The sequence below is a fragment of the Mytilus edulis genome, chromosome 1 (assembly GCF_963676685.1).
Source record: "Mytilus edulis chromosome 1, xbMytEdul2.2, whole genome shotgun sequence".
In the NCBI taxonomy this organism is placed as follows: Eukaryota; Metazoa; Mollusca; class Bivalvia; order Mytilida; family Mytilidae; genus Mytilus; species Mytilus edulis.
In genome coordinates, this window is record NC_092344.1 from 84,287,419 (window position 1) to 84,312,883 (window position 25,465).

Below are 25,465 nucleotides of genomic sequence, written 5' to 3' on the forward strand. Positions count from 1 at the left end.
ACAAGGTCAGTTAATAATCCTCTTTAGACAAATTTGATGCTCTAACATACAAAGTTGACCTTAAATGGATTGGGCTATTTTTCTAGGTCCTTTTTGTTTAGACCACTCTTCAACTGTATTATTAGTTACACAGTGTGCAATTGTCCTAATACGAGAATTTATCGGGTCAATAAAATTCATATCGGGTGAGGCGAAGCCAAACCCGATATGAATTTTATTGACCCGATAAATTTCGTATTAGGACAATTGAACACTGTGTAACGAATTTATCCTGATTTTGTTATATTACATATTATTATATTGAAATTAAATTTTAGAACAACATCAACAAATATATTTTAGATATTTAATCTAAAACTATGAAAAATAAAAAAATATTATGATTAAAGCAACTCATTTTTTTTATTAGGTCAATGGTATAAGGGAGATAATTTCAATTGACGTAATAAATAAGGGAGATAATTCCAATTGACGTGATAAAAAATTGTACTGAAATTTATTAGGACAATATCAGCCAATCAAATTGCGAGAAATTACTCTAAATCAGGATAAAGGTTCTTATACATCCTTGGCTTTCAAATATTCGGCTTTAAGCATTCCTGATAAAGGTAAATCCAGAAAAGTTTATCAAACACATGAAATTTACAATGCGTTGTTTTCATTTCATACAAGCAAAAATTCAAGCTTCATATAAGTAGTAAATGGCCAAGGCATCAATTTTTTATTAGTCCTTTTGTTTCAATGTTGCAAGTTAGTTTTAACCATCAGATCCTTGGGGTCAACTCAAAATTTTGGGTTTGTAAAAATTCTACAGAAATTCTTGATTAAAAATGTGGTCAAATACTTGTATGTTTATGTTGACAGATATTGATGTTAGAGAACAGTTTAATGGAAGCTGAAGCAGAAAGAGATAAATTCACTAGGTCAGCTAGAAATGCCAAAGAGAGGCTCAGTGAAATGGAAAAGGATAGAAAAGATCTAGCCGATGAATATGTTGTCCTGAAAACAAACTATCTGGCTCTTGTTAGAGAAAGTGAGAAAGAGGTAAAAAACTAAAAGCTAAAATTTCAACCCAAACTCTTGATAAACACAGATAAATTGTCCACATTTTGAAGTTGAAGTTTTAGCTAAATTAACAAATGAAAATACCTATTGTGTGTATTTTAGCAAAATTGACAATTGAAAGTACCTATTGTGTGTAATGCATTACTCCTAGAGTATTCAACCCAGATCCTTCAAACTTCACAGATTGATTGTGAAAATATTGAAATAGTGAACCTGCCATTTAGGAAATGCATAGTTGGAAACTATGTCATATTTTGTGCAAAACAAACAAAAATTGTGCGAAGTTTTCTGAAATTTTCAACCTAAATCCCTAAAACATCACAGAATATTTGCTGACCTATCAAGGTGTACACCTTCTAGAATGACGTCGTTGAAAGATTCACTCCTAAGATTTAAATTATAAATTTCAATATATTAAAAAAAAACATATGTCTCTCTTTATAATTATAAATTATAAAAATGTTATCATTTTAATTTCAGTCAAAACGGAATGAGGAATTAAGTATAGAGTTATTGAACTTGGTAAATGCTAAAGCCACATTAATGAAACAAGTCCAAGCTTTGTCAGATAGTGACCATGGTCTGGGTGATCCTGATGCTGAGATAAGCAGAGTCAAAGCTATAGTCATCAAGAACTCTTCTGGACGGATCAAAGTAATTATAGTGTGATAATTACATTTCTTTTCTTTTTGTTAGTGTCAATTTTATATGATTTTCAACCTTGAGATTATATTTTTGTATATCTTATTGTAAGGTCGTGTATAGTGACACATTATGTAGAGCTGCCTTAAAATTGTTTAAAGGTCAAATTATGCACAGAGATTTCCTTTGTCAATATCACAATTATGATTAGGATCAGAATCAGGAAGTGAGGTTATAAATGGCTAGTAGTGTTGTTCCGATGATCGGAATAAGTCGGAAATCAGTTGGTTTCGCCTGGCGATGTCGTTAATCGATTGGGATTTTGTTCAATCGAATGTTATTATAGTTTCCGGACTTTTAGCATATCTACTTGCAGCCCATTTCTGGTTTGCATTTTACATTCGCAGTCAAACAAGTATAAGTACAGAAGCAATAATGACACAGCTGACAGAAGAATACTGATCACAAAAGTGAAAAATAAGCATTCTTCACAAATTAACAGACATTGTTTGAATTCCCTTAGTTATTATTCAATGCAAATGCATTGATTTATTTTTTGATTAATTTTGAATTGCTTAAAGTGAAATACTTTATATTTTTTTGTTTTAATGAGAAGCATTCAAATTTGTATACAGCTATGTATTTGAAATTATAATGTGAGTATACGTTATACCATTGAAATTTAGAAATTTTAGTGTCACTGTTGGTAATAAATGTTGTAATTATGAGACAAAATATGTTCAATCTGTGAATCTGGATTCTCATTGATTCACTGTTTTAATTTCTAAATAAAATATGAAAAGGAAACAAAAGATCAAATATGAACATATAAAACTCTAATACGTATATGGAATATATGTATTAGACATGTACAATGTGACTAAATGCATGATTTCATTTCAAAAAGGGCAAGGCATAAGATGCGATTATAACCGATAGTCGGTTGTTTGCTGTCAACCAATAGTAATAGATAATCGGTTGGTAATTTCAACCGATTATCCAACACTAATTGCTAGTTTGCATATAGTTCTACATTGTACTTATTTCATCTAAATGCTTTAAAAGAATTAGAACATGAGTTTCTTTATTTTTAGGCTGATGAAATATTAGGATCACAAGAAAACAGAAAGGATGTAGAAAATACTGTAAGTTTATTTTAAAATGTATGTATTTTGATTTTATAGCACAATCAATTTTTTTAACAGCTTTGTATTTTAGTTTACATTTAGAAAACTGTAAAAGCAGAATTTTTTGTTGGTTTTTAAATTCAATTACATTATCCAAGAAAAATTAAACCCCATTGAAAGTAAAACATAAAAAAAATAATATTTCTACAGTATATAGATAATAGATTGAGATTTTATTTTTGGAAGATATCTTGAAATGAGTAACAGTAGAGACTGTTAATGGGGAATGTGACAAACAAAAAGACAACAATCCAACCAAAGAGCAGAAAAAAGCAGAAGGCCACCAATGGGTCTTCAACACAAAGAGAAAATTCTGCACCCTGAGGCAGGCTTCAGCTGTCACCTAAACTAAATGTGTACCGTGTTTGCTTTGAAATTATATGCCATTCCTTTGATATTTTTATAGATATGCTTGTTTGTTCTGACTGTTTTGTAATTTTTTTACACAGTTATTGGATTGCATTTGATTATATCCTTTATTTCATTACTCCAGTTGTTTACAAATAGAAAAAGATATGAGAAAGATATGGATAAACTTAAAAGAGAATATGGTGACGAACAACAGAGGCTGGAGGGTAGAGTGTAAGTTAACAAAAATTAGCTTGTCAAATTAGTCAGGCAGATAATATCCTGCTGGCATAGTTTTCTAAAAAAACCATTTTGAAATTCAGAATTATCAAAAAACTAAGAAAATTATACTGCACATTACAAAACTTTTTGAAATATTAAGGTTTTTTTACCTCAGGAATAGATTACCCTAGCTGTATTTGGCAAAACTTTTGGTTCTCAATGCTCTTCAACTTCGTGCTTAATTTGGCCTTTTTAACTTTTTGGGATTTGAGCATCACTGATGAGTCTTATGTAGACGAAACATGTGTCTGGTGTGAATACAAAATTTAATCCTGGAATCTATGATGAGTTTTTTTTATCATTAGTACTTTTTTTTAGAAAATCTTTGTTATAGAAAATTTAAACTAGAGGCTCTAAAGAGCCTGTGTCGCTCACCTTGGTCTATGTGACTATTAAACAAAGGAAGCAGATGGATTCATGACAAAATTGTATTTTGGTGATGGTGATGTGTTTGTACATCTTACTTTAATGAACATCCTTGCAGCTTACAATTATCTCTATCTATAATGAACTTGGCCCAGTAGTCTCAGTGGAAAATTTTAGTAAAAATTTACAAATTTTATAAAAATTGTTGAAAATTGACTATAAAGGACAATAACTCCTTAGGGGGTCAATTGACCATTTCGGTCATGTTGACTTATTTGTAAATCTTACTTTGCTGAACATTATTGCTGTTTACAGTTTATCTCTATCTATAATAATATTCAAGACAATAACCAAAAACAGCAAAATTTCCTTAAAATTACCAATTCAGGGGCAGCAACCCAACAACGGGTTGTCCGATTCATTTGAAAATTTCGGGGCAGATAGATCTTGACCTGATAAACAATTTAACTCCATGTCAGATTTGCTCTAAACGCTTTGGTTTTTGAGTTATAAGCCAAAAACTGCATTTTACCCCTATGTTCTATTTTTAGCCATGGCGGCCATCTTGGTTGGATGGCCGGGTCATCGGACACATTTTTTAAACTAGATACCCCAAAGATGATTGTGGATAAGTTTGGATTAATTTGGCCCATCAGTTTCAGAGGAGAAGATTTTTGTAAAAGATTACTAAGATTTACGAAAAATGGTTAAAAATTGACTATAAAGGGCAATAACTCCTATATGGGTCAACTGACCATTTCGGTCATGCTGACTTATTTGTAAATCTTACTTTGCTGAACATTATTGCTGTTTACAGTTTATTTCTATCTATAATAATTTTCAAGATAATAACCAAAAACAGTAAAATTTCCTTAAAATTACCAATTCAGGGGCAGGAACCCAACAACGGGTTGTCTGATTTATCTGAAAATTTCAGGGCAGATAGATCTTGACCTGATAAACAATTTGACCCCCGTGTCAGATTTTCTCTAAAGGCTTTGGTTTTTGAGTTATAAGCCAAAAACTGCATTTTACCCCTATGTTCTATTTTTAGCCATGGCGGCCATCTTGGTTGGATGGCCGGGTCATCGGACACATTTTTTAAACTAGATACCCAAAAGATGATTGTGGATAAGTTTGGATTAATTTGGCCCAGTAGTTTCAGAGGAGAAGATTTTTGTAAAAGATTACTAAGATTTACGAAAAATGGTTAAAAATTGACTATAAAGGGCAATAACTCCTATATTGGTCAACTGACCATTTCGGTCATGTTGACTTATTTGTAAATCTTACTTTGCTGAACATTATTGCTGTTTACAGTTTATTTCTATCTATAATAATTTTCAAGATAATAACCAAAAACAGTAAAATTTCCTTAAAATTACCAATTCAGGGGCAGCAACCCAACAACAGGTTGTCAGATTCATCTGAAAATTTCAGGGTAAATAGATCTTGACCTGATAAACAATTTTACCAATTGTCAGATTTGCTCTAAATGCTTTGGTTTTTAAGTTATAAGCCAAAAACTGCATTTTACCCCTATGTTCTATTTTTTGCCGTGGCGGCCATCTTGGTTGGTTGGCCGGGTCACCGGACACATTTTTAGCTCACCTGGCCCGAAGGGCCAAGTGAGCTTTTCCCATCACTTTGTGTCCGTCGTCCGTCGTCCGTCGTCGTCCTGCGTCGTTAACTTTTACAAAAATCTTCACCTCTGAAACAACTAGGCCAAATTTATCAAACTTGGCCACAATCATCATTGGGGTATCTAGTTTAAAAAATGTGTCCGGTGACCCCGCCAACCAACCAAGATGGCCGCCATGGCTAAAAATAGAACATAGGGGTAAAATGCAGTTTTTGGCTTATAACTCAAAAACCAAAGCATTTAGAGCAAATCTGACATGGGGTAAAACTGTTTATCAGGTCAAGATCTATCTGCCCAGAAATTTTCAGATGAATCGGACAACCCGTTGATGGGTTGCTGCCCCTAAATTGGTAATTTTATGGAAATTTTGCTGTTTTTGGTTATTATCTTGAATATTATTATAGATAGAGATAAACTGTAAACAGCAATAATGTTCAGCAAAGTAAGATTTACAAATAAGTCAACATGACCAAAATGGTCAGTTGACCCCTTAAGGAGTTATTGCCCTTTATAGTCAATTTTTAACCATTTTTCGTAAATCTTAGTAATCTTTTACAAAAATCTTCTCCTCTGAAAGTACTGGGCTAAATTAATCCAAACTTGGCCATAATCATCTTTGGGGTATGTAGTTTAAAAAATGTGTCCGGTGACCCGGCCATCCAACCAAGATGGCCGCCACGGCTAAATATAGAACATAGGGGTAAAATGCAGTTTTTGGCTTATAACTCAAAAATCAAAGCATTTAGAGCAAATCTGATGGAGTGAAATTGTTAATCATGTCAAGATCTATCTGCCCTGAAATTTTCAGATGGATCCGACAACCGGTTGTTGGGTTGCTGCCCCATAATTGGTAATTTTAAGGAAATTTTGACGTTTTTTGTTATTATCTTGAATATTATTATAGATAGAGATAAACTGTAAACTGCAATAATGTACAGCAAAGTAAGACCTAAAAATAAGTCACCTAAGGAGTTATTGTCCTTTATAGTCAATTTTTAACAATTTCATTGTAAATTTTTACTAACATTTTCCACTGAAACTACTGGGCCAAGATCATTATAGATAGAGATAATTGTAAGCAGCAAGAATGTTCAGTAAAGTAAGATGTACAAACACATCACCATCACCAAAACACAATTTTGTCATGAATCCATCTGCTTCCTTTGTTTAATATTCACATATACCAAGGTGAGCGACACAGGCTCTTTAGAGCCTCTAGTTTAAACTAGATACCCCAAAGATATTTGTGGCGAAGTTTGGATAAATTTGGCCTAGTAGTTTCAGAGGAAAAGATTTTTGTAAAAGATTACTAAGATTTACGAAAAATGGTTAAAAATTGACTATAAAGGGCAATAACTCCTATATGGGTCAACTGACCATTTCGGTCATGTTAACTTATTTGTAGATCTTACTTTCCTGAACATTATTGCTGTTTACAGTTTATCTCTTTCTATAATAATATTCAAGATAATAACCATATAACGGCAAAATTTCCTTAAAATTGCCAATTCAGGGGCAGCAACCCAACAACCGGTTGTCTGATTCGTCTGAAAATTTCAGGGCAGATAGATCTTGACTTAATAAACAATTTAACCCCATGTCAGATTTGCTCTAAATGCTTCGGTTTCAGAGTTATAAGCCAAAAACTGCATTTTACCCCTATGTTCTATTTTTAGCCATGGCGGCCATCTTGGTTGGTTGGCCGGGTAACCGAACACATTTTTTAAACTAGATACCCCAATGATGATTGTGGCCAAGTTTGGTTAAATTTGGCCCAGTAGTTTCAGAGGAGAAGATTTTTGTAAAAGTTAACGACGACGGACGACGCCGGACGCCGGACGCCGGACGCCAAGTGATGAGAAAAGCTCACTTGGCCCTTCGGGCCAGGTGAGCTAAAAAAGTAAAAACATAGTTCTTATTTATATGACATATGATATGTCACACCACTTTGGACTAAATGATGTCTGCTTACAATACTTTTGTTGATAGTCTGAGTCATTAGAATTCATAAATCTCAATTGCAAAGTTAACCTTAACTTAGATGATTTTGGCTGCATAAAGGTCATACAAATATTCATGTATTAATACATTTTTGGCTATCAAATTTAGAGTTTGACTGTTCCCAGTGAAGGTCAATCAAATGCACCAAATTTTTAAAGTGTTATTTTCATTTATCTTATTAGTAAGTGAAAGGCATAAAAGACAACAAAACCTCTTGTTCGTGGTAAACAAATTGACTTGCCACAAACAAAATACAATGTGAACAAAGTACATTCTCAGATTTCAGCTCTGCATACACAACTTCACCTATATATCACAATTGTGATTAGTTATAAAGTAAACTTATGTTGTATTTTGTTTTAGAACATTGATGCAAAAAGAAATACAGGAATCCAGAAACTTGGCCAGAGATAGACAAAGAAGAATTGCAGAATTAAATGCTGTAAGATATTTGTGGGAATTTCGAAAAATAAATTGTCAACTAACATCATTGATATAATAGTATCTCAGAATGTTTAGTTTTAGTGGATTATATAATCAAAAATTGTGCATCATTTGAAGCTTGAAAGCAAGACATTACATGACGTAGTGGCACTTACTACTTAGTTGATAGTTAAAATGATATTTAAAAAAATAAAATGAATATAATTTTATACAAACCTCAGGGGCAGGATTTTCTTGCTGCTTTGAAGACAAATTGGAGGCCTTGGCCTGTTTTCTGCTCATTGGTCAGTTTGTTGTCTCTTTGGCACATTCCCCATTTCCATTCTAAATTCTATGCTTACAGTTGAGTTCAATATAGTGTAGTGAGAAAAAATCAGACAAAATCAGATGACACTTAATTACTTTTTAGCTCACCTGGCCTAAAAGGCCAAGTGAGCTTTTCTCATCACTTTGCATCTGTCGTCGTCCGTCGTCACTAACTTTTACAAAAATCTTCTACTGTGAAACTACTAGGCCAAATTTAACCAAATTTGACCACAATCATCACCAGGGTATCTCGGTTAAAAAATGTTTCTGATGACCCCACCTGTCAACCATTGAACATAAGGGTAAAATGCAGTTTTTGGCTTATATCTCTGAAACTAAAGCATTAAGAGCAAATTTGACATGGTGTAAAATTGATCATTAGATTAAAATCTATCTGCCCTCAAATTTTCCGACAAATCCGACTACCCTTGTTGGGTTGCTGCCCCTGAATTGATAATTTTCAAGAATTTTTGCATTTTTTGGTTGTTATTTTGAATATTATTATAGATAGAGATAAACTTTAAACAACAATAATGTGCAGCAAAGTAAGATCTACAAATAAGTCAACATGACCAAAATTGTCAGTTGACCTCTTAAGGAGTTATTGCCCTTTATAGTAAATTTTTAACAATTTTTCATAAATGTTGTAATCTTTTACAAAAATCTTTTACTCTGAAACTACTAAACCAAATTCAACCAAACTTGGCCATGATCATCACTAGGGTATCTTGTTTAAAAAATGTGTCTGATGACCTTGCTTGTCATTCAAGATGGCTAACATGGCTAAAAATAGAACATAGGGTAAAATGCAGTTTTGGGCTTATATCTCTGAACCTAAAGCATTTAGAGCAAATCTGATACACTGAAAAAAATGTTTTTCAGATTAAGATCTATCAGCCCACTAATTTTCAGACAAATTAGACAATCCGTTGTTGGGTTGCTGCCCCTGAATTGGTAATTTTAAAGAAATTTTGCAGTTTTTGGTTATTATATTGAATATTATTATAGATAGAGATTAACTACAAACAACAATAATGTTCAACAAAGTAGGATCTACAAATATGTCAACATGACCAAAATTGTCAGTCGACCCTTTAAAGAGTTATTGCCCTTTTTAGTTAATTTTTAACAATTTTCGTAAGTTTTGTAATCTCTTACACAAATCTTCTCCTCTGAACTACTGGACCAAATCTAACCGAACTTGGCCACAATCATCGCTAGGGTATCTAGTTTAAAAAATGTGTCAGATGACATGCCTGTCAACCAAGATGGCCAACATGGCTAAACATAGAACATAGGGGTAAAATGCAGTTTTTGGCTTATATCTCTGAAACTAAAGCATTTAGAGCAAATCTGACAGGTGTTGAATTGTTCATCAGATTAAGATCTATCTGCCCACAAATTTTCAGACAAATTTGACAACCCATTGTTGAGTTGCTGTCCCTGAATTGGTTATTTTAAGGAAATTTTTCAGTTTTTTGGTTATTATCTTAGAAATTATTATATTATCTGATAATATCTAATATCTAATACTATTAATTTTGTTTTAACCCAATTTCACATGATTTACAAAGCATCAGTAAATACAGGTGAGTGACACAGGCTCTTGACTCAAGAGAGCCTCTAGTTATTTTAATGTGACTTATAAGAATTTACACCTTGTTTATTGAAGAAGAAAGAATTCAATAAAAGTCAATTGTTCTGATTTTAGTCACTTTTTCAGACTTCTGTGATAAATGTTTGCATTAAAATTCAAATAACAGATGCTTAGAGGTGTAAGATCATCTGTGGAAATACAATTATAAAGTATATCTATTCATTGAAATAAGACAATAGGACAACATATTTTGTGACTTCACATATTTAATATATTCAGATTTAATATAACTGTAGGCCCTGATAATTGCAAGAGGTGAGAAGGAACAACTAGAAGTGTCCAACAACAGAATGCATCACAAAGTAAAAGACATAGGAGAAGATTACAGAGCAAGGCTCATCAAATATGTAGAGGATATTGCTGTGAGTATTGGTACATAAGTATTTTGTGCATATGATGCATGCCATTCATGATTTTTGAAATGTCCTTAGCCTTGATATTGGCTTGTTATAAGGATATTCAGGAAACATTTCTGTTGATTTTATTGTATCAATATATTACGGTAAATAAAATGGTATATTTAGACTGAAGTTGAAGTAATTTGTACTATATTAATCATTTATAACTAAATATAATGTCCTTCAATACCCACACCATAAGTCAATCTATTCAGGAATTTGAAGAAAAAAACTTTAAATACCATCATTTGCCAAAGAAATATTTAGCTTTAGTTTACATATCTGTAAATAGACTGAAAATAATATTAGTTTATTCTTACATGTTCATAAATTTTTAGTTTGTAAAAATTTAGTTCAATAAATTGTTATTTAGTGACCATGTCAAAATTACAATATTTAGGAATATGTAGACAAAGGATCAGGACCAGATCCTCGACAGTCTGTACATATGAGGGAATATGTAGATAATATGCTGAAAGATATATCTAAATCTCACAAAGAAAGAGAAGAACAACTTAGTATGGCAGCTCAGCAGTACAGAGAAAACAAAAAAGCTTTGTTACACAAATATGAGGAATTATTAATACACTACAGGTACTTACTGAATATTTCAAATATTTGTTGATTATCAAGCAGCTGTTTTCCAAAAAAACATAGATATAAAAAGTAAAATCCAAAAAATACTGAACTCCATTATCCATGGCAAAATCAAATAACAAAACGCATCAAAAAGAAATGGACAAGAACTGTCATATTCCTGACTTGGTACAGGCATTTTCAAATGTAGTAAATAAAGTGGTAGACCTCTAGCAACCATTTTTTACCTTTTCTTTCATCACAATTTTTTCACTGCTTTGCAGTTAATTGATGAATTACTTTTGAGAGGTCTTGTGGTTAAGGTCACTGCATACAGAAGATGTATTAACAAATTAGAGTACTGGAAGATTTCTGAATATATTGATAAGATAAAGAATTTGTCTTTTAAAAGAAAGTCCATGTTTCCATGTTTTATAGTAAAACTTAGGTATTTAATTATATAAAACATATTCAACTGTTTTATTTAGAATTGAATTTTCATGTTACTTAAATATATACAGTTCATACTGTCATACATTATTTCTACTTTATAATGTATTTTGCATATATTTATAACAGGAATTTACGACTTCAGAGTGAACAGAGAGGAATAGATGATATAGACATGGGACCAGATGAAACAGAACTTAAACTTAATGAATCAGAAATAGATTCTGCCAATCTAAGGGAGATAACTCGACTGAAAACAACTAACAATGAACTTAGGAAAACACTTGATAATATGAAAATGAGAGTAAGTATTTCTTTATTGTAATTATGAACCAAGGCTATTGTACCAAGCCATTCTTTTGCCCCTAGATTGAAAAAAAAGGTATTATCTATCCATCAAATGACAGTGTTCCGTGTGGCAACTCTCATATTTACCAATCTTGACAAATTTTTACATGAATTATGTTAATTATTCTAGTCTCAGTCTTTGAGAACTATGAAGATAAGCCATTTTGTTTCCAGAACAATAGCCTGTCATTCAAAGAACCATCCAGTAGCTATTCTAAGGGACCTGTTAGGTAATGAAACTTGCATTATGGGAATAGCCTGCAATATGCAGGGTCCTCGATCCTTCTTAAGGAGGCTCGCGGGTATAAGATTTTCAGAAAAAAATTAAACATTAATTTTTCATTACAAATATTATTTATTACCTTAAGTAGTTGTTACTTTATCATATGGTACAACAATCATTCCAAAAAATCAATTCGTGTTGGCCCCAGGTGACTTTTAAAATGTAGATATCATTGAAAAAGCTCCAAATTATCTCCCTTTGGTGCAAAAATGCCATTTTTTTTGGCATTAAAATTGAAATATCTTTTTTAACTCATTGGTGACCTATATATTTTATTGTTGTTTAGCTGTACGAGCCCCCTTAACAGTGTTATTATTTAGGGTTATCTTATCCTGCCCTTTTCTAATTTGTTTTTTCTGCCAAATAAAAATATGGTCTTTTGAAGATCTGTTTTCCAGTCCTGAACATAAATTTTATTAACTAATTGAAATGTTTTATTGAATGAATTACTGTGGTTTAATTATTATTCCTTGGATACCAATTTTAGTTGAATTTGTGGCTACCCTGGAATCATGAATTCTCATGTACAATGAATTACCACTTTTCTATAAATATGTATGCAGACTTTGGCGAAACCACAAAATGAAATATCCACTCAAATGCCAGTTTTCCTCAATCCACAAAAATTGGTACCCACAAAAATAAGTCAATCCACAGCATCTTATTTTAAAACATTTATTTGTTACAATGTCATGTGACGATATTTTACACTTAAGTGACCTTATTTTATATCATCTCCATCTATAAAATTAGTTTAACAAGATTCGGAAAGAAGGGCTTTTTTTCCTTCTGCGCAGAAAAAAATAGCCATTTACATACTTTTTCCTCTCATTTTCAATATCTTGTGTTTTTCTTTTAAACTTATTTCTGCGAGATTTGTGTGAGTAATATTATTCTCATAACTGAAATCAAGTTTTCAGAGTAAAACTTGTGAAGATGATCATGTATTGAGTTCATAGCATAAAACAATGAGTTGTAATGATTACAGATATTTACATATACAGAATATTGATGAAGATTATTTTTGTTTCAGTATGGTGTAAAGGGTGACACTGATGACTACAAAATTAGGTAATGATATATAATTATAGTTTTAAATCTATCAAATTAAGAACAATATAGGTGATGTTCTGCATGTTAAAAATTCTGTAATACATGTACATGTAGTATTAACAATGAGATAAACATTCATATCATACAAAAAATAATCAAAATCGTATGTTGGTGATAGAGCTGATAACAAAAAATACTTGTACACAATTCATCAATCAAATCAAACCAAATATTTTATTATTCTAATCATGGTCCCAAAATGGACATTTTCATGGATTATGATATAAATTTGATACCACTTTTGGTTATAAAGCTCTATAGATAAAACTCTGTTACAAAGCTTATGGATATACTGTTGTAATAGCTGCAACAGCAATATTCCTCCTGTCAAAAGCAGATTAAAGAAAATCATTTAAAAAAATCACATTTTTTTACATTCTTACATTATATAATCTGGCTTTATTCTTTGTCATCTGTTCAATTAGAATGTCTTATCTGTCAAAATTACATGAATTAGTCAAGAAAAGAAAAGGTGAAAAACATTTGTGTAGACTCTGGAGGTTAGTCTTTCGTGATGGAATTCAACTCTTAATGACATGATTTGATTCTGTTATTACCATTTCCTTGTCAAAAAAAATATGTCTGTTTCAAATACCAGAATGGTCATGATTTCTAAGAAATTACCAATATGGAAATAATTACACTTCTAAGAAATTACCAATATGGGAATAATTATACTCCTTACAACCTTTTCATTATTTATTAAAGGTTATCAATCAAATTTATAATCATTTAAAACTTCATTAAAAATTGATGAAATATTTTAATAGGCCTGGAGAGAAACCAGCCGAGACGTGGGCAGCTTTACGTAAACAACTACGGGAGTATACACTGAATACTCAACAACAGCTGGAGGATGAAAGAGCCAAACTTCTCAGTGAGAATTCTATGTTGAAGGAACAGCTGAAAGAAAGCCAAGAATATATAGATCATCATCTTATTAGGTATATACTCACCTGAATAACTTGTAAGGTATTATTTACCTTTTGAGTGTGGCTTTCAGTTTGAAGCAGATGTCCAATAGCATAGTTTATTGGATTAATGTTATACATTGCTCATTTTAGCAGGCAAAGAAAACCTCCAAACAAAAAATCTACAAAGTATTTTAAACACTGTCCAAAGTGGGTTTTTATGCCACATTTATGGGCATTATGTTTTCTGGTCTGTGTGTCCGTCTGTTTGTCCATCCCTCTGTTCATCCATCTGTTCATCTATGCGTCTGTACTGCTTCAGGTTAAAGTTTTTGGTTGAGGTAGTTTTTGATGAAGTTGAAGTCCAATCAACTTGAAACTTATTACACATGTTCCGTATGATATGATCTTTCTAATTTTAATGCCAAATTAGAGATTTTCCCCCATTTTCACGGTCCACTGACCATAGAAAATGATAGTGCGGAGTGGGCATCCATGTGCTGGGGACGCATTCTTGTTTTTCTATATATTTGGTAATATTTACTTTGCTGTTGACAGTTATGTTATAAAGTGATTAAAAACAAGTCAGTTTGAAAGATTTTCTGATTAAATTTCATTGATTATCATAATGATAGTAATAATGATAATAATTATACTTTATTTCCGTAAGCATATACAGCTTATTGGATTTACATAATATAAATATCTAATAGATAATCTATTGCATAATATAACATTTATACACAAATTATACAAACCAATTACAGTAAGACATGTTATGATTTGATCATCCAAAGTGAAAGTAGTGTGAAATAAAATGTATGACCTTCAGGTATTGTGACAATTCCAATTAATTTTGAACTATGACACTTCAACCAGTAGGTGCTACATGTAATTGTTTAGTTAACTTTACTGTAAATAAAATAATGATTTAGCCAAGTATAAATCTGTATGAAAAACTTAGTATATTTATATCAACTTCATTAAACATATCTATTTTGGGAAAATTACAGCTCTTTTACACGGAAAATTAAAAGTAGTTTTTATTTTTCTTAACATTTAACGGTTTACGCAACAAACAGTAGAGCATGTAGTCCTGAATACATGCTCTTTTAACATTAAATTTCAATTTCAACACTGTTTCAATGTAAAGTTTCTTAATGAGGGTGTTTATGATAAGCCATGGTTATTTATGATTTATTTTTATAACAAACCATTGGTATTTCATATAGATATAGGAAGATGTGGTGTGAGTGCCAATGAGACAACTCTCCATACAAATAACAATTTAAAAAGTAAACCATTATAGGTTAAAGTACAAAACAATTTTTTTGTGTAATGGACTGAAATAATTATTATGAGAATTTCAAGAAAGACAAAACATTCTATTCTTCATACTATTTAAACCTTTTTTTTTTTTAGATATAAACAGGAAATTGTAAAATTAAGAAGACTATTGGGATATGAAGATGACAGTGGAGTAGTACACACAGATCGTAGCTTTCGAAAAGGAAGAAGAAAATGATCTCAAGGGGAGACAATCTCTCAGTCATGTGCCACAAATAACAATTTCAGTGCTATTTGACATATATTTAACTGTGATATTGTATAAATGTTATATTTATTTAAAACAAAAACAACATTTGTATGTATTTTGTCAGATTGTATAGAAGAAGATGTTTTATATGTATTATATGCATTCCGTCCATATTATCTGTGATAAAAATAAAAACTTGTTTATGCTATGTTTAATGGAATAAATATTAGGAGCATCAAATAGATTTTAACCATATACATAGTCATATGCGTTTTGTTAAAATACACTTTTTCACTTTTTTGGTCTTTTGGTAAATGTTGTTTGTGCTGTATTTAGACCTCTCTACAACAAAATTTGTTTTACACTCACTTATATTAAAATTGCGGTTTTATCCATTGCAATCAAAGGTTTGAACGTGGTTTTCAATTTAGACTAGTTCATATATATATATATATACATTCAGTGTCAGGCTTGTTTGAAAACATCTGAACCTTCAAATGACTTTCACTTTATTATGTTATTTATAATGAAAAGCCGTCTGAATGACATTCTTATTCTTATAGACTTTTCAGTTTTCCAAGTATACCAAGTATATAATTGTAAAGAGGTACATAAACAGGTGGTTATGCATAATATGATCTTATGATTTTTAACTGCAACTTTAAAAACATTTAGAACTACAAAAATATTTTTATTATTATTTGAAAATATATTTTATTACAAAGTTTTTTATAATACAGATTATTATTTGATTTCTAATTATTATTTATGAAAACTTTTCTTTCAAGATTTTTAAAAAAAGTGATATATTTTTGCTATAGACTTTTTTTCACCTTCTCAGATTGTTCAGTGTTATAATTCAGTTTGCCTTTTAACTATTTGTGTGTCATTCATTTCAAAAGAGTAAACTGTATTATTATGTACAGTTACTTAATTATAAATGTCAAAGATAAGATCTTCATTTTAGGTGCAATATGAATTAGAATTTCTCATTAAATCATATAAATAAATCCATTTATTCCTCCTATCAATACTCAAGTCAATGTTTTGCATTCATCAATATATCTGAACAATTTGTTTAAGATTATAAAAACATTATTTATGTAACAAGATGTTGACTTTATAATCTTTGTTTCTTTTTTACTGTAATCCTTTTCAATCATATATCACACAATTTTATTTATCTTGAATCTTTCCATTAATTTGCTGTCATATCTGTTAGAAGAATTATATAAAGAAAAGGATGTATTGTGTCTGATCTTATGACAATATATTAAAACTTGTTAAAAGATTGCAACAGATTTTATAGCATTTGACAATATTAAAATGTTCTCAATTTTGAAAGCTTTAGAAAAAAGTAAGTATTTCTTCCATAAAATGATCTGTTATTTTCATAATATTATACGTTTAACATTATAGTAGTACTTGCGGATGATATTAAAATTTTTCTACACAAGGCTATTGTTACTCATTATTGAAGGCTGTACAGTGACCTATAGCTGTTAATTTCTATGTCATTTGGTCTCCTGTGGAAAGTTGTCTCATTGGCAATCATACCACATCTTCTTTTTTATACATTTGGACATTAGTTTTTTTTCTTTTTATAAACTGATACATGTATTTTCTATATTCTACAATGACGTTTTAGAAAGAAAAATAAAGTTTGTTTATACCTGTAAATGTTGTTTCTAGTATGGTAAGAGATGTGTTAGAGGAGCTTATCAAACTGGTATGTCAATAGGAGAACAGAACAAACCTTCAAATCAAAAGTTGCAGACATAAAGTTTTTCAACTTTTGTTGCTGAAGTGAGAAACTGTTAGTTGTTTCCGTAGCCTCAACAATTGTTAAAGAAAGGTCAGTTTAAAGGAGACCACTTATGATCAGTTAATTTAATTTTTTTTATACCCTACCTAGGGGAATTATGTTTTCCTGACTGTGAGTCTGTGTGTTTGTCTGTTTGATCATTCATTTGTTTGTTCGTCTATTGTTAAAATTTTTGGTCAAAGTATTTTTTTATTAGAGTATTGACCCCAATTTCACACTCCATTGAAAATAGAAAATGATAGTGCACACTTCAGGTTCAAGTTATTGGTCATGTCTTTTGATAAAGTTGAAGTCCAATCAATTTGAAACTTAGTACACATGTTCCCTATGATTTGATCTTTCTAATTTGAATGCAAAATTAGAGTTTTTGCCCTAATTTCACGGTCCACTGAACATTTAAATGAAAGTGCAAGTGGGGCATCACTGTTCTATGGACACATTCTTGTTTGATATGCAACTTTATTAGCATTGGCACATCTCTTTCTCTGGGAGATATTTAGCCTGCCCTCAGTCATGGTCTGTTGCCTTTGAAATATATTTATAGTTTGTATGTAAAGTTCGTGATAAGGTAAGTTTAAGGAGAATCACTAATGGTTGGTATGCAGTTGTAGAAGCATTAGTATGTCTGATTTTCATTGAGATTATTTGTCCCTCATATTCAATGCAACTCAAAAGCTGCATTTAAACAAAAGTGTGACTAAGTCAGTTTAAGGTGTATTTCAAAAAACAAGCAACTGCAAACCCTATCTGTGTGATAACTTGAGAACCCCTATACCAATCCATTTCAAATTTTGATATTTTTCTCATCACAAAACAGATTAAAGACCTGTTTTGACAATTTTTGCATTGCAGTTCATTACAAATGATCCTTAAAAGATTGGAAAAAAGGAGTTTTCTTTAAACTCTATATGTTGTTTTTGATGAAAAAATTGAAGGTTAAGTATAATTTTGACTCTTTCTACTTGTGCTGTTTAAAAATTATGACCCCTTATTGCTTTTATATAGGTTAAGAATTGTAAGGAGAAATTTGCTGTCATTTTGAGAGTCTCTTGTATAATTTAAGTAGATATTAATTACAACTTGGAAAAGGTTAAAGGTTCAATAAAATGTGTGTTGTTATGCAGAAATTAAAAAAAAAAAACACTTCAGGGGGCAAGGGTTACAAAATAATTAAATGACAAATCTTAAGCTTGTCACTGGTTATTCAGATGAATTTAATTTGTTATACTTGTATGGTTTGATTATCCCTAGCTTAGACTAAGTGGTCAAACGTATGCAACTAGAGTCCATGTAACCATAGATGTAATAATATGGGTATTTACATCTATGATGTAACAAACAAAAAGTTGCAAACTTTAGCTTACACAGCAATTAAGTCAGGAATTTATCAAATTCATCTGTGTAAAACATTTATTTTCATTTTGATGGGCGATTCGTAAAAAATATTCTCTGGCATGAATGGAAAAAAAAACAGATTATTAACTGGTTTGTTTCATGTTTGTGAGGCAACTCAAAATGTGCTAAAATATTTTCTTGACAAGTTTCTGATCTTGTAAGTAATATATATATCGTCGCTGGGCTTCTAAAATGTTGTAAATTACAAATTTTTCAATAAAAAAATATCTCACAAACAGGCTTTGAAATTTTTGGCAAAATGCATGCTTCCAAAATGTCGTACGTGAACTTGAACATTTTTGTAAATAGCAGTGAAATAAAAACTTTGATCGATGACATTTCTGGATTAACCAAGAACTTAAACTATTTTCACAGAAATAAAGAAATGTACAATTATTTTTTTCCCAAAGCCATTCTACAACGATTTTTAAGTTTTTATACAACATTCTGGAAGCAAATTTTACCAACAACTGACATTGGCAATTTTGTAATATGTCTTATTTCACACATTTTGATTGGTCTAACTGTATTCTGTTTTGTAATACCAAAGATTTCCTCCCGCCCAGACCATTGGTGTCAAAAAGTATTTTTAGCCAAAAAAGTCATATACGACATCAAGTCAAATCAAGTCAAATCGGCACCTGGTTAAATCGGCACCCGGTCAAATCGGCACTCAGTATAGTCAAATCGGCACCTAGTCAAATTGGCACCTGGTTAAATCGGCACTTTATATAGTCAATTCGGCACCCATGTTAGATTTGTTTTATATACATATTTTAACAGCCTCGCATTTCCCAGTTTCTAAGCCTCATCCTTATATTGTTGATATGTCAAGTCAAGGCACTATTATTGTCTATATATTCAATGATCAAGGATTTGTATAGTACAGTTGAACATTTTGCAGGATTGTTGGTTTAATGCTGTTTAAACTCGCCTGAAAAAACACCTTGAATTGCTAATTATTTTGCATGAAAGTTTGAATTATTGAAAGGGACTCATAGTTTTCCATTCTATTGACTATTGCTTCTATTTGTCTCATTGTTAAACATTAGGTTGTGTAAGGGCTTCTTTGTTTCTTATGAAGTTTTTGAAAAATAAAACATTAATAAATACCTTTAACATTCTACTGTTGAGTTAGAACCACAACCATATTAACCATGTACTTGATTTAAGTTATTAAAATTAATTGAAAAGAAAACTTTCCAAAACATCGGTCATAGAATGTTGTGAAAACATTAAATAATTAACCTATGTTTTCTAACAGCTTGATGCTTTTTAATGATGTAATGCATGATAAAAAAATACTAACCTCAAAATAGATCATGAATTTGTACATTTTAAAATTATTTATACATATATAATATCAAATATTTTTGGATGCCGATTTGACTATACTAGGTGCCGATTTGACCAGATGCCGATTTAACCAGGTGCCGATTTGACTTTTTCTATGGGTGCCGATTTGACCAGGTGCCGATTTGACTTGTACCCCATTTTAGAAGCCCAGCGACGATATATGTACATATGCAATTTTCCTGTGTCTAGACCCCCAAAACACTGTTTTCTGTACTCTCCCCAGATTTTCCAGTCTCTTATAATATGGAAATATTGTCTAGTATATTATTTCCTCAATTGACTTGCTGATACGAATAGAAGGTTAAGCCAGGATGCCAGAGTATCGGTATCAAATATCCAAACATCGTAATGTGAAAGAACGGGGATATCGTTTTGCTTATTTCCGTAGATATGAATGTCTAATTGCTGCCCTAATAATGTCAGAAAACACAAATTGCAGAAACTTGAAATTTGAATAAAAAAACGTTAAGAGCCAAAATAAAGTACGCAGTTGAAGAGCATAGAGGACCAAATATTACTAAAAGTTTTGCCAAATATAGCTAAAGTAATCTATTCCTGAGGTAGAAACACCTGTAATAGACCGAACATTGTACTTGATCGGGAGGACACATGCAAGGTCAGTATCCAATCCAATTTATTCTAATATGACGCGCTTCTTTAGCTTTGTATACAACACTGTGATAAAATTCTCGATAAATACTTAGCGCAGACTCAGAGATATACATAATAATGGCTGTTACAATATACTTCCCACGTAAATCTACATGTATTGGAACCTATTTGCAGACCCTTTGTCGATTTTATTGTTTTAAAAAATGCAATTCAGGTGATTTTTTTAGCAGTCTTCAATAGCGCAGAGAATATTGTTAACATATCCTCTGAAATCCCTATTAAAATTGCAAAGGTACTAGTGGATACATTTCTCCATCAACAATTTCATATAGATTCTGGAACATATAAATTGACTGTTAGATATACTGTTCGCAGATATAGAGGGTAGAATGTAAATGAGTTAATACCTTTTTAAATTGCATGCATTATTTATTTATTTATTTATTTAAAAACTTTTTTATTTTCATTAATCAGAGATATAATATTGGTTTTATATTAAAAGTGTTTTTATCTGATGACTTTTTTTTATATACTTTTGTAAAATTAATATTTTATACCTTTATAAAATTAATATTTTATACTTTTCTAAAATTAATATCTTATATACTTTTATAAAATTAATATTTCATACTTTTATGAAATTAATATTTTGTACTTTTATAAAATTGATATTTTATACTTTTATAAAGTTAATATTTCATACTTTTATGAAATTAATACTGATTTTATAATTTTATAAAATTGATATTTTATACTTTTATAAAATTAATATTTTATACTTTTATAAAATTAACATTTTATACTTTTATAAAATTAATATTTTATGTGCAATAATTAATTCTTGTTTATTTTGCAAAACAAACAACAGTTACCTTGTTTATCTAAGAACATTTTATTCATAAAATAATGTGGGACAATCAGAACTCTAAAATTTTAAAAAGTGGGACAATCGGGAATAAACCCCCACCCTCGCTTCAGTTTTTTTAATGACCGTATTTGTCCTAGATTAGAATCGAAATAATTCATGGAAGCCATAGATTGTTGGAAGTTTACACATGGCCTGGGTCGTGAGTAAATTTCCAACAATCTATGGCTTCCATGAATTATTTCTTAAATGAACTATATCAATTATTTGTAAAGATATAATACTATAAAAATCCTTGATAATGCAATAGAACAAATATTGGAAAAACAAAAATATTCTGTCATAATAGTTCAACTTTATGATCAGTATAAGAAAGAAATTAAAAGTAAACAGTCCCCGTTTTTAGAAAACTACATATTACAGATTGCTCTTCATTATTTCAATCACACGTTAAGTACAAACAAACATGGATTTTTTTCTCGCAAAATGAATGACAGAATTGCTTTTCTCTGATTGATGACGTCGTTCTATGTCACTATTTGCATCAACTCATTAAGCTCCTAAAATTGTTATTCAATAGCGTATTCTCATACTTTTGCAATTTTCTTTTTTTACTGAAAGTGTTTTATTTATAAAAAGTAGATATTTTTGGCGTGAAAGATTAGGTACTGTCAAACCTCTATTACTAGACTAGTCTAGTTTTGGAATTCTAGTGCTGCTTATAAAGATCAGGAAACGTGTAGTTGTTTTTGAAAACATTTTTAAAACTGCGATAGTTCTCGATGGTTAATTTGATATCCTGAATTCGAATTACGGAGGTCGTGAAATTTCAATAATTTTGACTTAATCAGCGCCTCATTATATTGACTACTTATTTCTAGTTAAACTGGAATTAGCATCTTATAAAACCCTAAATATGTAGCATAATAATAATGAAACAACAACTATTTTTAAAGACCCTAGAAAGACCCAATCCTTAACAGGGACATTTAGTTTTAGTTTTATGAGCAGTTGTTGTCTCGTTGTTGAATGCGAGACCAATAAATAACATTCCGGCGGCGGCGTAATTAACCTATTTGTTTAAAGCTTTATATTTCAGAAGCTGGAAGTCCCGGATGCTGCGTACTTCGTATGCATCCTTATAGTACCAAGTTTCCGTCTGTCATATATGTCCATTGTTTTTGACCTAGTTAACATGGTTCAGTAAATGCTAGACAAAATGTACAGTTTGCTCACTTATTACGAGGAGGATAACTATATTTGGTAAATGGGTTCCTTGCAAGGTCTGCATGTCTGTTAGGTAGGGTTCACCTGACCTAACCATGGATCCGGCAGTGATCAAGGTTAAAGTTGCATTGACAAGTCCATCATATCCAAGATACTACACGCACTAGGTTTAGGGCATACATTTATTGTAATGTATACTTGTCCAACTGGCAAGTTTTATTTGAACTAATTTTTATAGTTCATTTGACAATGTTTTGTTTAGGGTTTGATCTATTTCTCACATGCTATAGGCAATTATAGTTTAAGTATATATTTTGATGTATGGAATCAGTGTGAGGTTTCCATGTCTGTCTAGTAAAATTGAGAATGGAAATGGGGAATGTGCAAAAGAGACAACAACCTGACCATAGAGCAGACTACAGCAGAAGGTCACCAACAGGTCTTCAATGCAACGAGAAATTCCCGCGACCGGAGGCGTCCCTCAGCTGACCCCCAAACAAGTATATACTAGTTCAGTGATAATGAACGCCTTACTAAACTCCAAATTGTACACAAGAAACTAAAAGCTAAAATAATACAAGACTAACAAAGGCAAGAGGCTCCTGACTTGGGACAGGCGCAAAAATGCGGCGGGGTTAAACATGTTTGTGAGATCTCAACCCTCCCCCTATACCTCTAGCCAATGCAGAAAAGTAAAGTAAGTTTTATATGACCTTGACAACTTCATTATAATGGTCAATAATAAGTTATTGTGGTTGTGTAACTTTATCAGTTACTTTGAGTATGAGGTCAACTATATTTGGTGTCTGAAATGGTTCATCTGACCTTGACTTCATTTTCAGGGATCATTGATAAAGTTAGTGTGATACTTGTATTTTAAAATACGTGCTTGTTCGGCTTTAATGTATACATCAACTCTCGGTGATTTGGTCAACCTAATTTGAAGATACAACCAAAAGACAAAAAAAAAAAATACTTGTAGAAATCGCATACTTACCAATTGACGTCCACGTCACGGGGTAAGCATCTCTTGCTAGCATCCATCACGTGACCTTCGAATTTGTAGTAAAACTTGAAGGAGTGTGAATAGAACCTTATCGGAGAGTTTACATACCAACTCGTGGATTAAATCAACAATCTATCCCTCATTTGGGAACTATCTCAAAACTTCTGCACCAAGTTGGAACCTTTCACGATTAATTATGGTTAAAAAAAAAACCAAAATCCTACTTTTCCTAAGAAAAATAATTATATTTAAACCTTCTTCGAGGAAAATAAACCTATAGACTTAATTTTACTATCTGACGCATCAAAGATTTGGGTTCAAATGCAACATGATATATCCGAATGTAACGATACGCTGGGCTTGATTCCAAAATGTGCCTTTTTTTCAAAATTCGTAGAAGATTATGTTTCGTCTTTAAATAGTGTTTTCTTCAAATTAATTGATTTGTTTTACCTTCGGTCAAAATATTATGGAGAAATAATGAGTAGATAGACAAATATGTCATTTCTGATTTGTTCCGCCTTTTCATAATTTAACTGGGTTTTTTTTCACGGATATCAAGGTTGATTTGTTTATAATTGCATTTTCGATCCGATACCTAATATTTTATTGTCAGATCAAAAACTTGACAACCGTTACTTCTTGTTTTACAATGATATTTCGTGGTAAACTATGACAGTCTTGATATGGGAATGTACTTTCAAAATTAATACTTGGCTAAAAACAATGACAGTGGTATATTTATAATTGGAGTGCTAAATTAAAAAGAATATGTGAAATATAAAAAAGAAGATGTGGTATGATTGCCAATGAGACAACTGGCCACAAGAGACCAAAATGACACAGACATTAACAACTATAGGTCACCGTACGGCCTTCAACAATGAGCAGAGCCCATACCGCATAGTCAGCTATAAAAGGCCCCGATATGACAATGTAAAACAATTCAAACGAGAAAACTAACCGCCTTATTTGTATAAAAAAAATGAACGAAAAACAAATTTTTAACACATAAACAAAAGACAACCACTGAATTACAGGCTCCTGACTTGGGACAGACAAATACATGAAAAATGTGGCGGGGTTAAACATGTTAGCGGGATCCCAACCCTCCCCCTAACCTGGGACAGTGGTATAACAGTACAACATAAGAACGAACTATAAAAATCAGTTGAAAAAGGCTTAACTCATCAGATGGACAAAAATACAAGTGGACGTGGCCGGGAACTTGTACATCCCGACAACAAAAAGACACTAGGAACATACCTGATGCCTCGTTCACACGTACATTTAATTCGAATTGAATTCGAATCGAATGCGAATGAATTCGCTAATCGCGTTCACACACTCTTCTTTTTTTACTTCGAATTGATTCGAATTGACGAATTCGATTAACCAATTCGCATTAGAAACACGTTTTTGTAAATACGAATTAAAAGTTAACCACGTTAGGACACTTAAGCGAATTTGACGCGCGTTGTAATTCGAATTAGAATTGACGTTAGAACGTAAAACGTTTCGAATGCGAATTAAACTAATTCGAATGAGTTAATGCGATTCGAATTCGAATTACGTGTGAACTCAGCATGAGAGTATTGCAAAATACAGGCTAAAATGGCTGAA

At 31.4% G+C, this 25,465-nt stretch overlaps 1 protein-coding gene across 1 annotated transcript in view; it reads left to right on the plus strand.

Annotated features, from left to right (window-relative positions):
• LOC139493011 (coiled-coil domain-containing protein 78-like) overlaps positions 1-17,229 on the plus strand; it is a gene marked incomplete in the record, with an annotated part of 31,252 nt that extends 14,023 nt beyond the window's left edge. The window contains 11 exon segments of the mRNA XM_071281156.1: positions 865-1,044; positions 1,546-1,719; positions 2,802-2,852; positions 3,388-3,476; positions 7,897-7,975; positions 10,177-10,302; positions 10,739-10,932; positions 11,494-11,668; positions 13,029-13,066; positions 13,879-14,052; positions 15,442-17,229. Of these exon segments, the coding sequence (XP_071137257.1) occupies positions 865-1,044; positions 1,546-1,719; positions 2,802-2,852; positions 3,388-3,476; positions 7,897-7,975; positions 10,177-10,302; positions 10,739-10,932; positions 11,494-11,668; positions 13,029-13,066; positions 13,879-14,052; positions 15,442-15,544 (1,383 nt within the window).
• Positions 17,230-25,465: the final 8,236 nt, after the last annotated feature.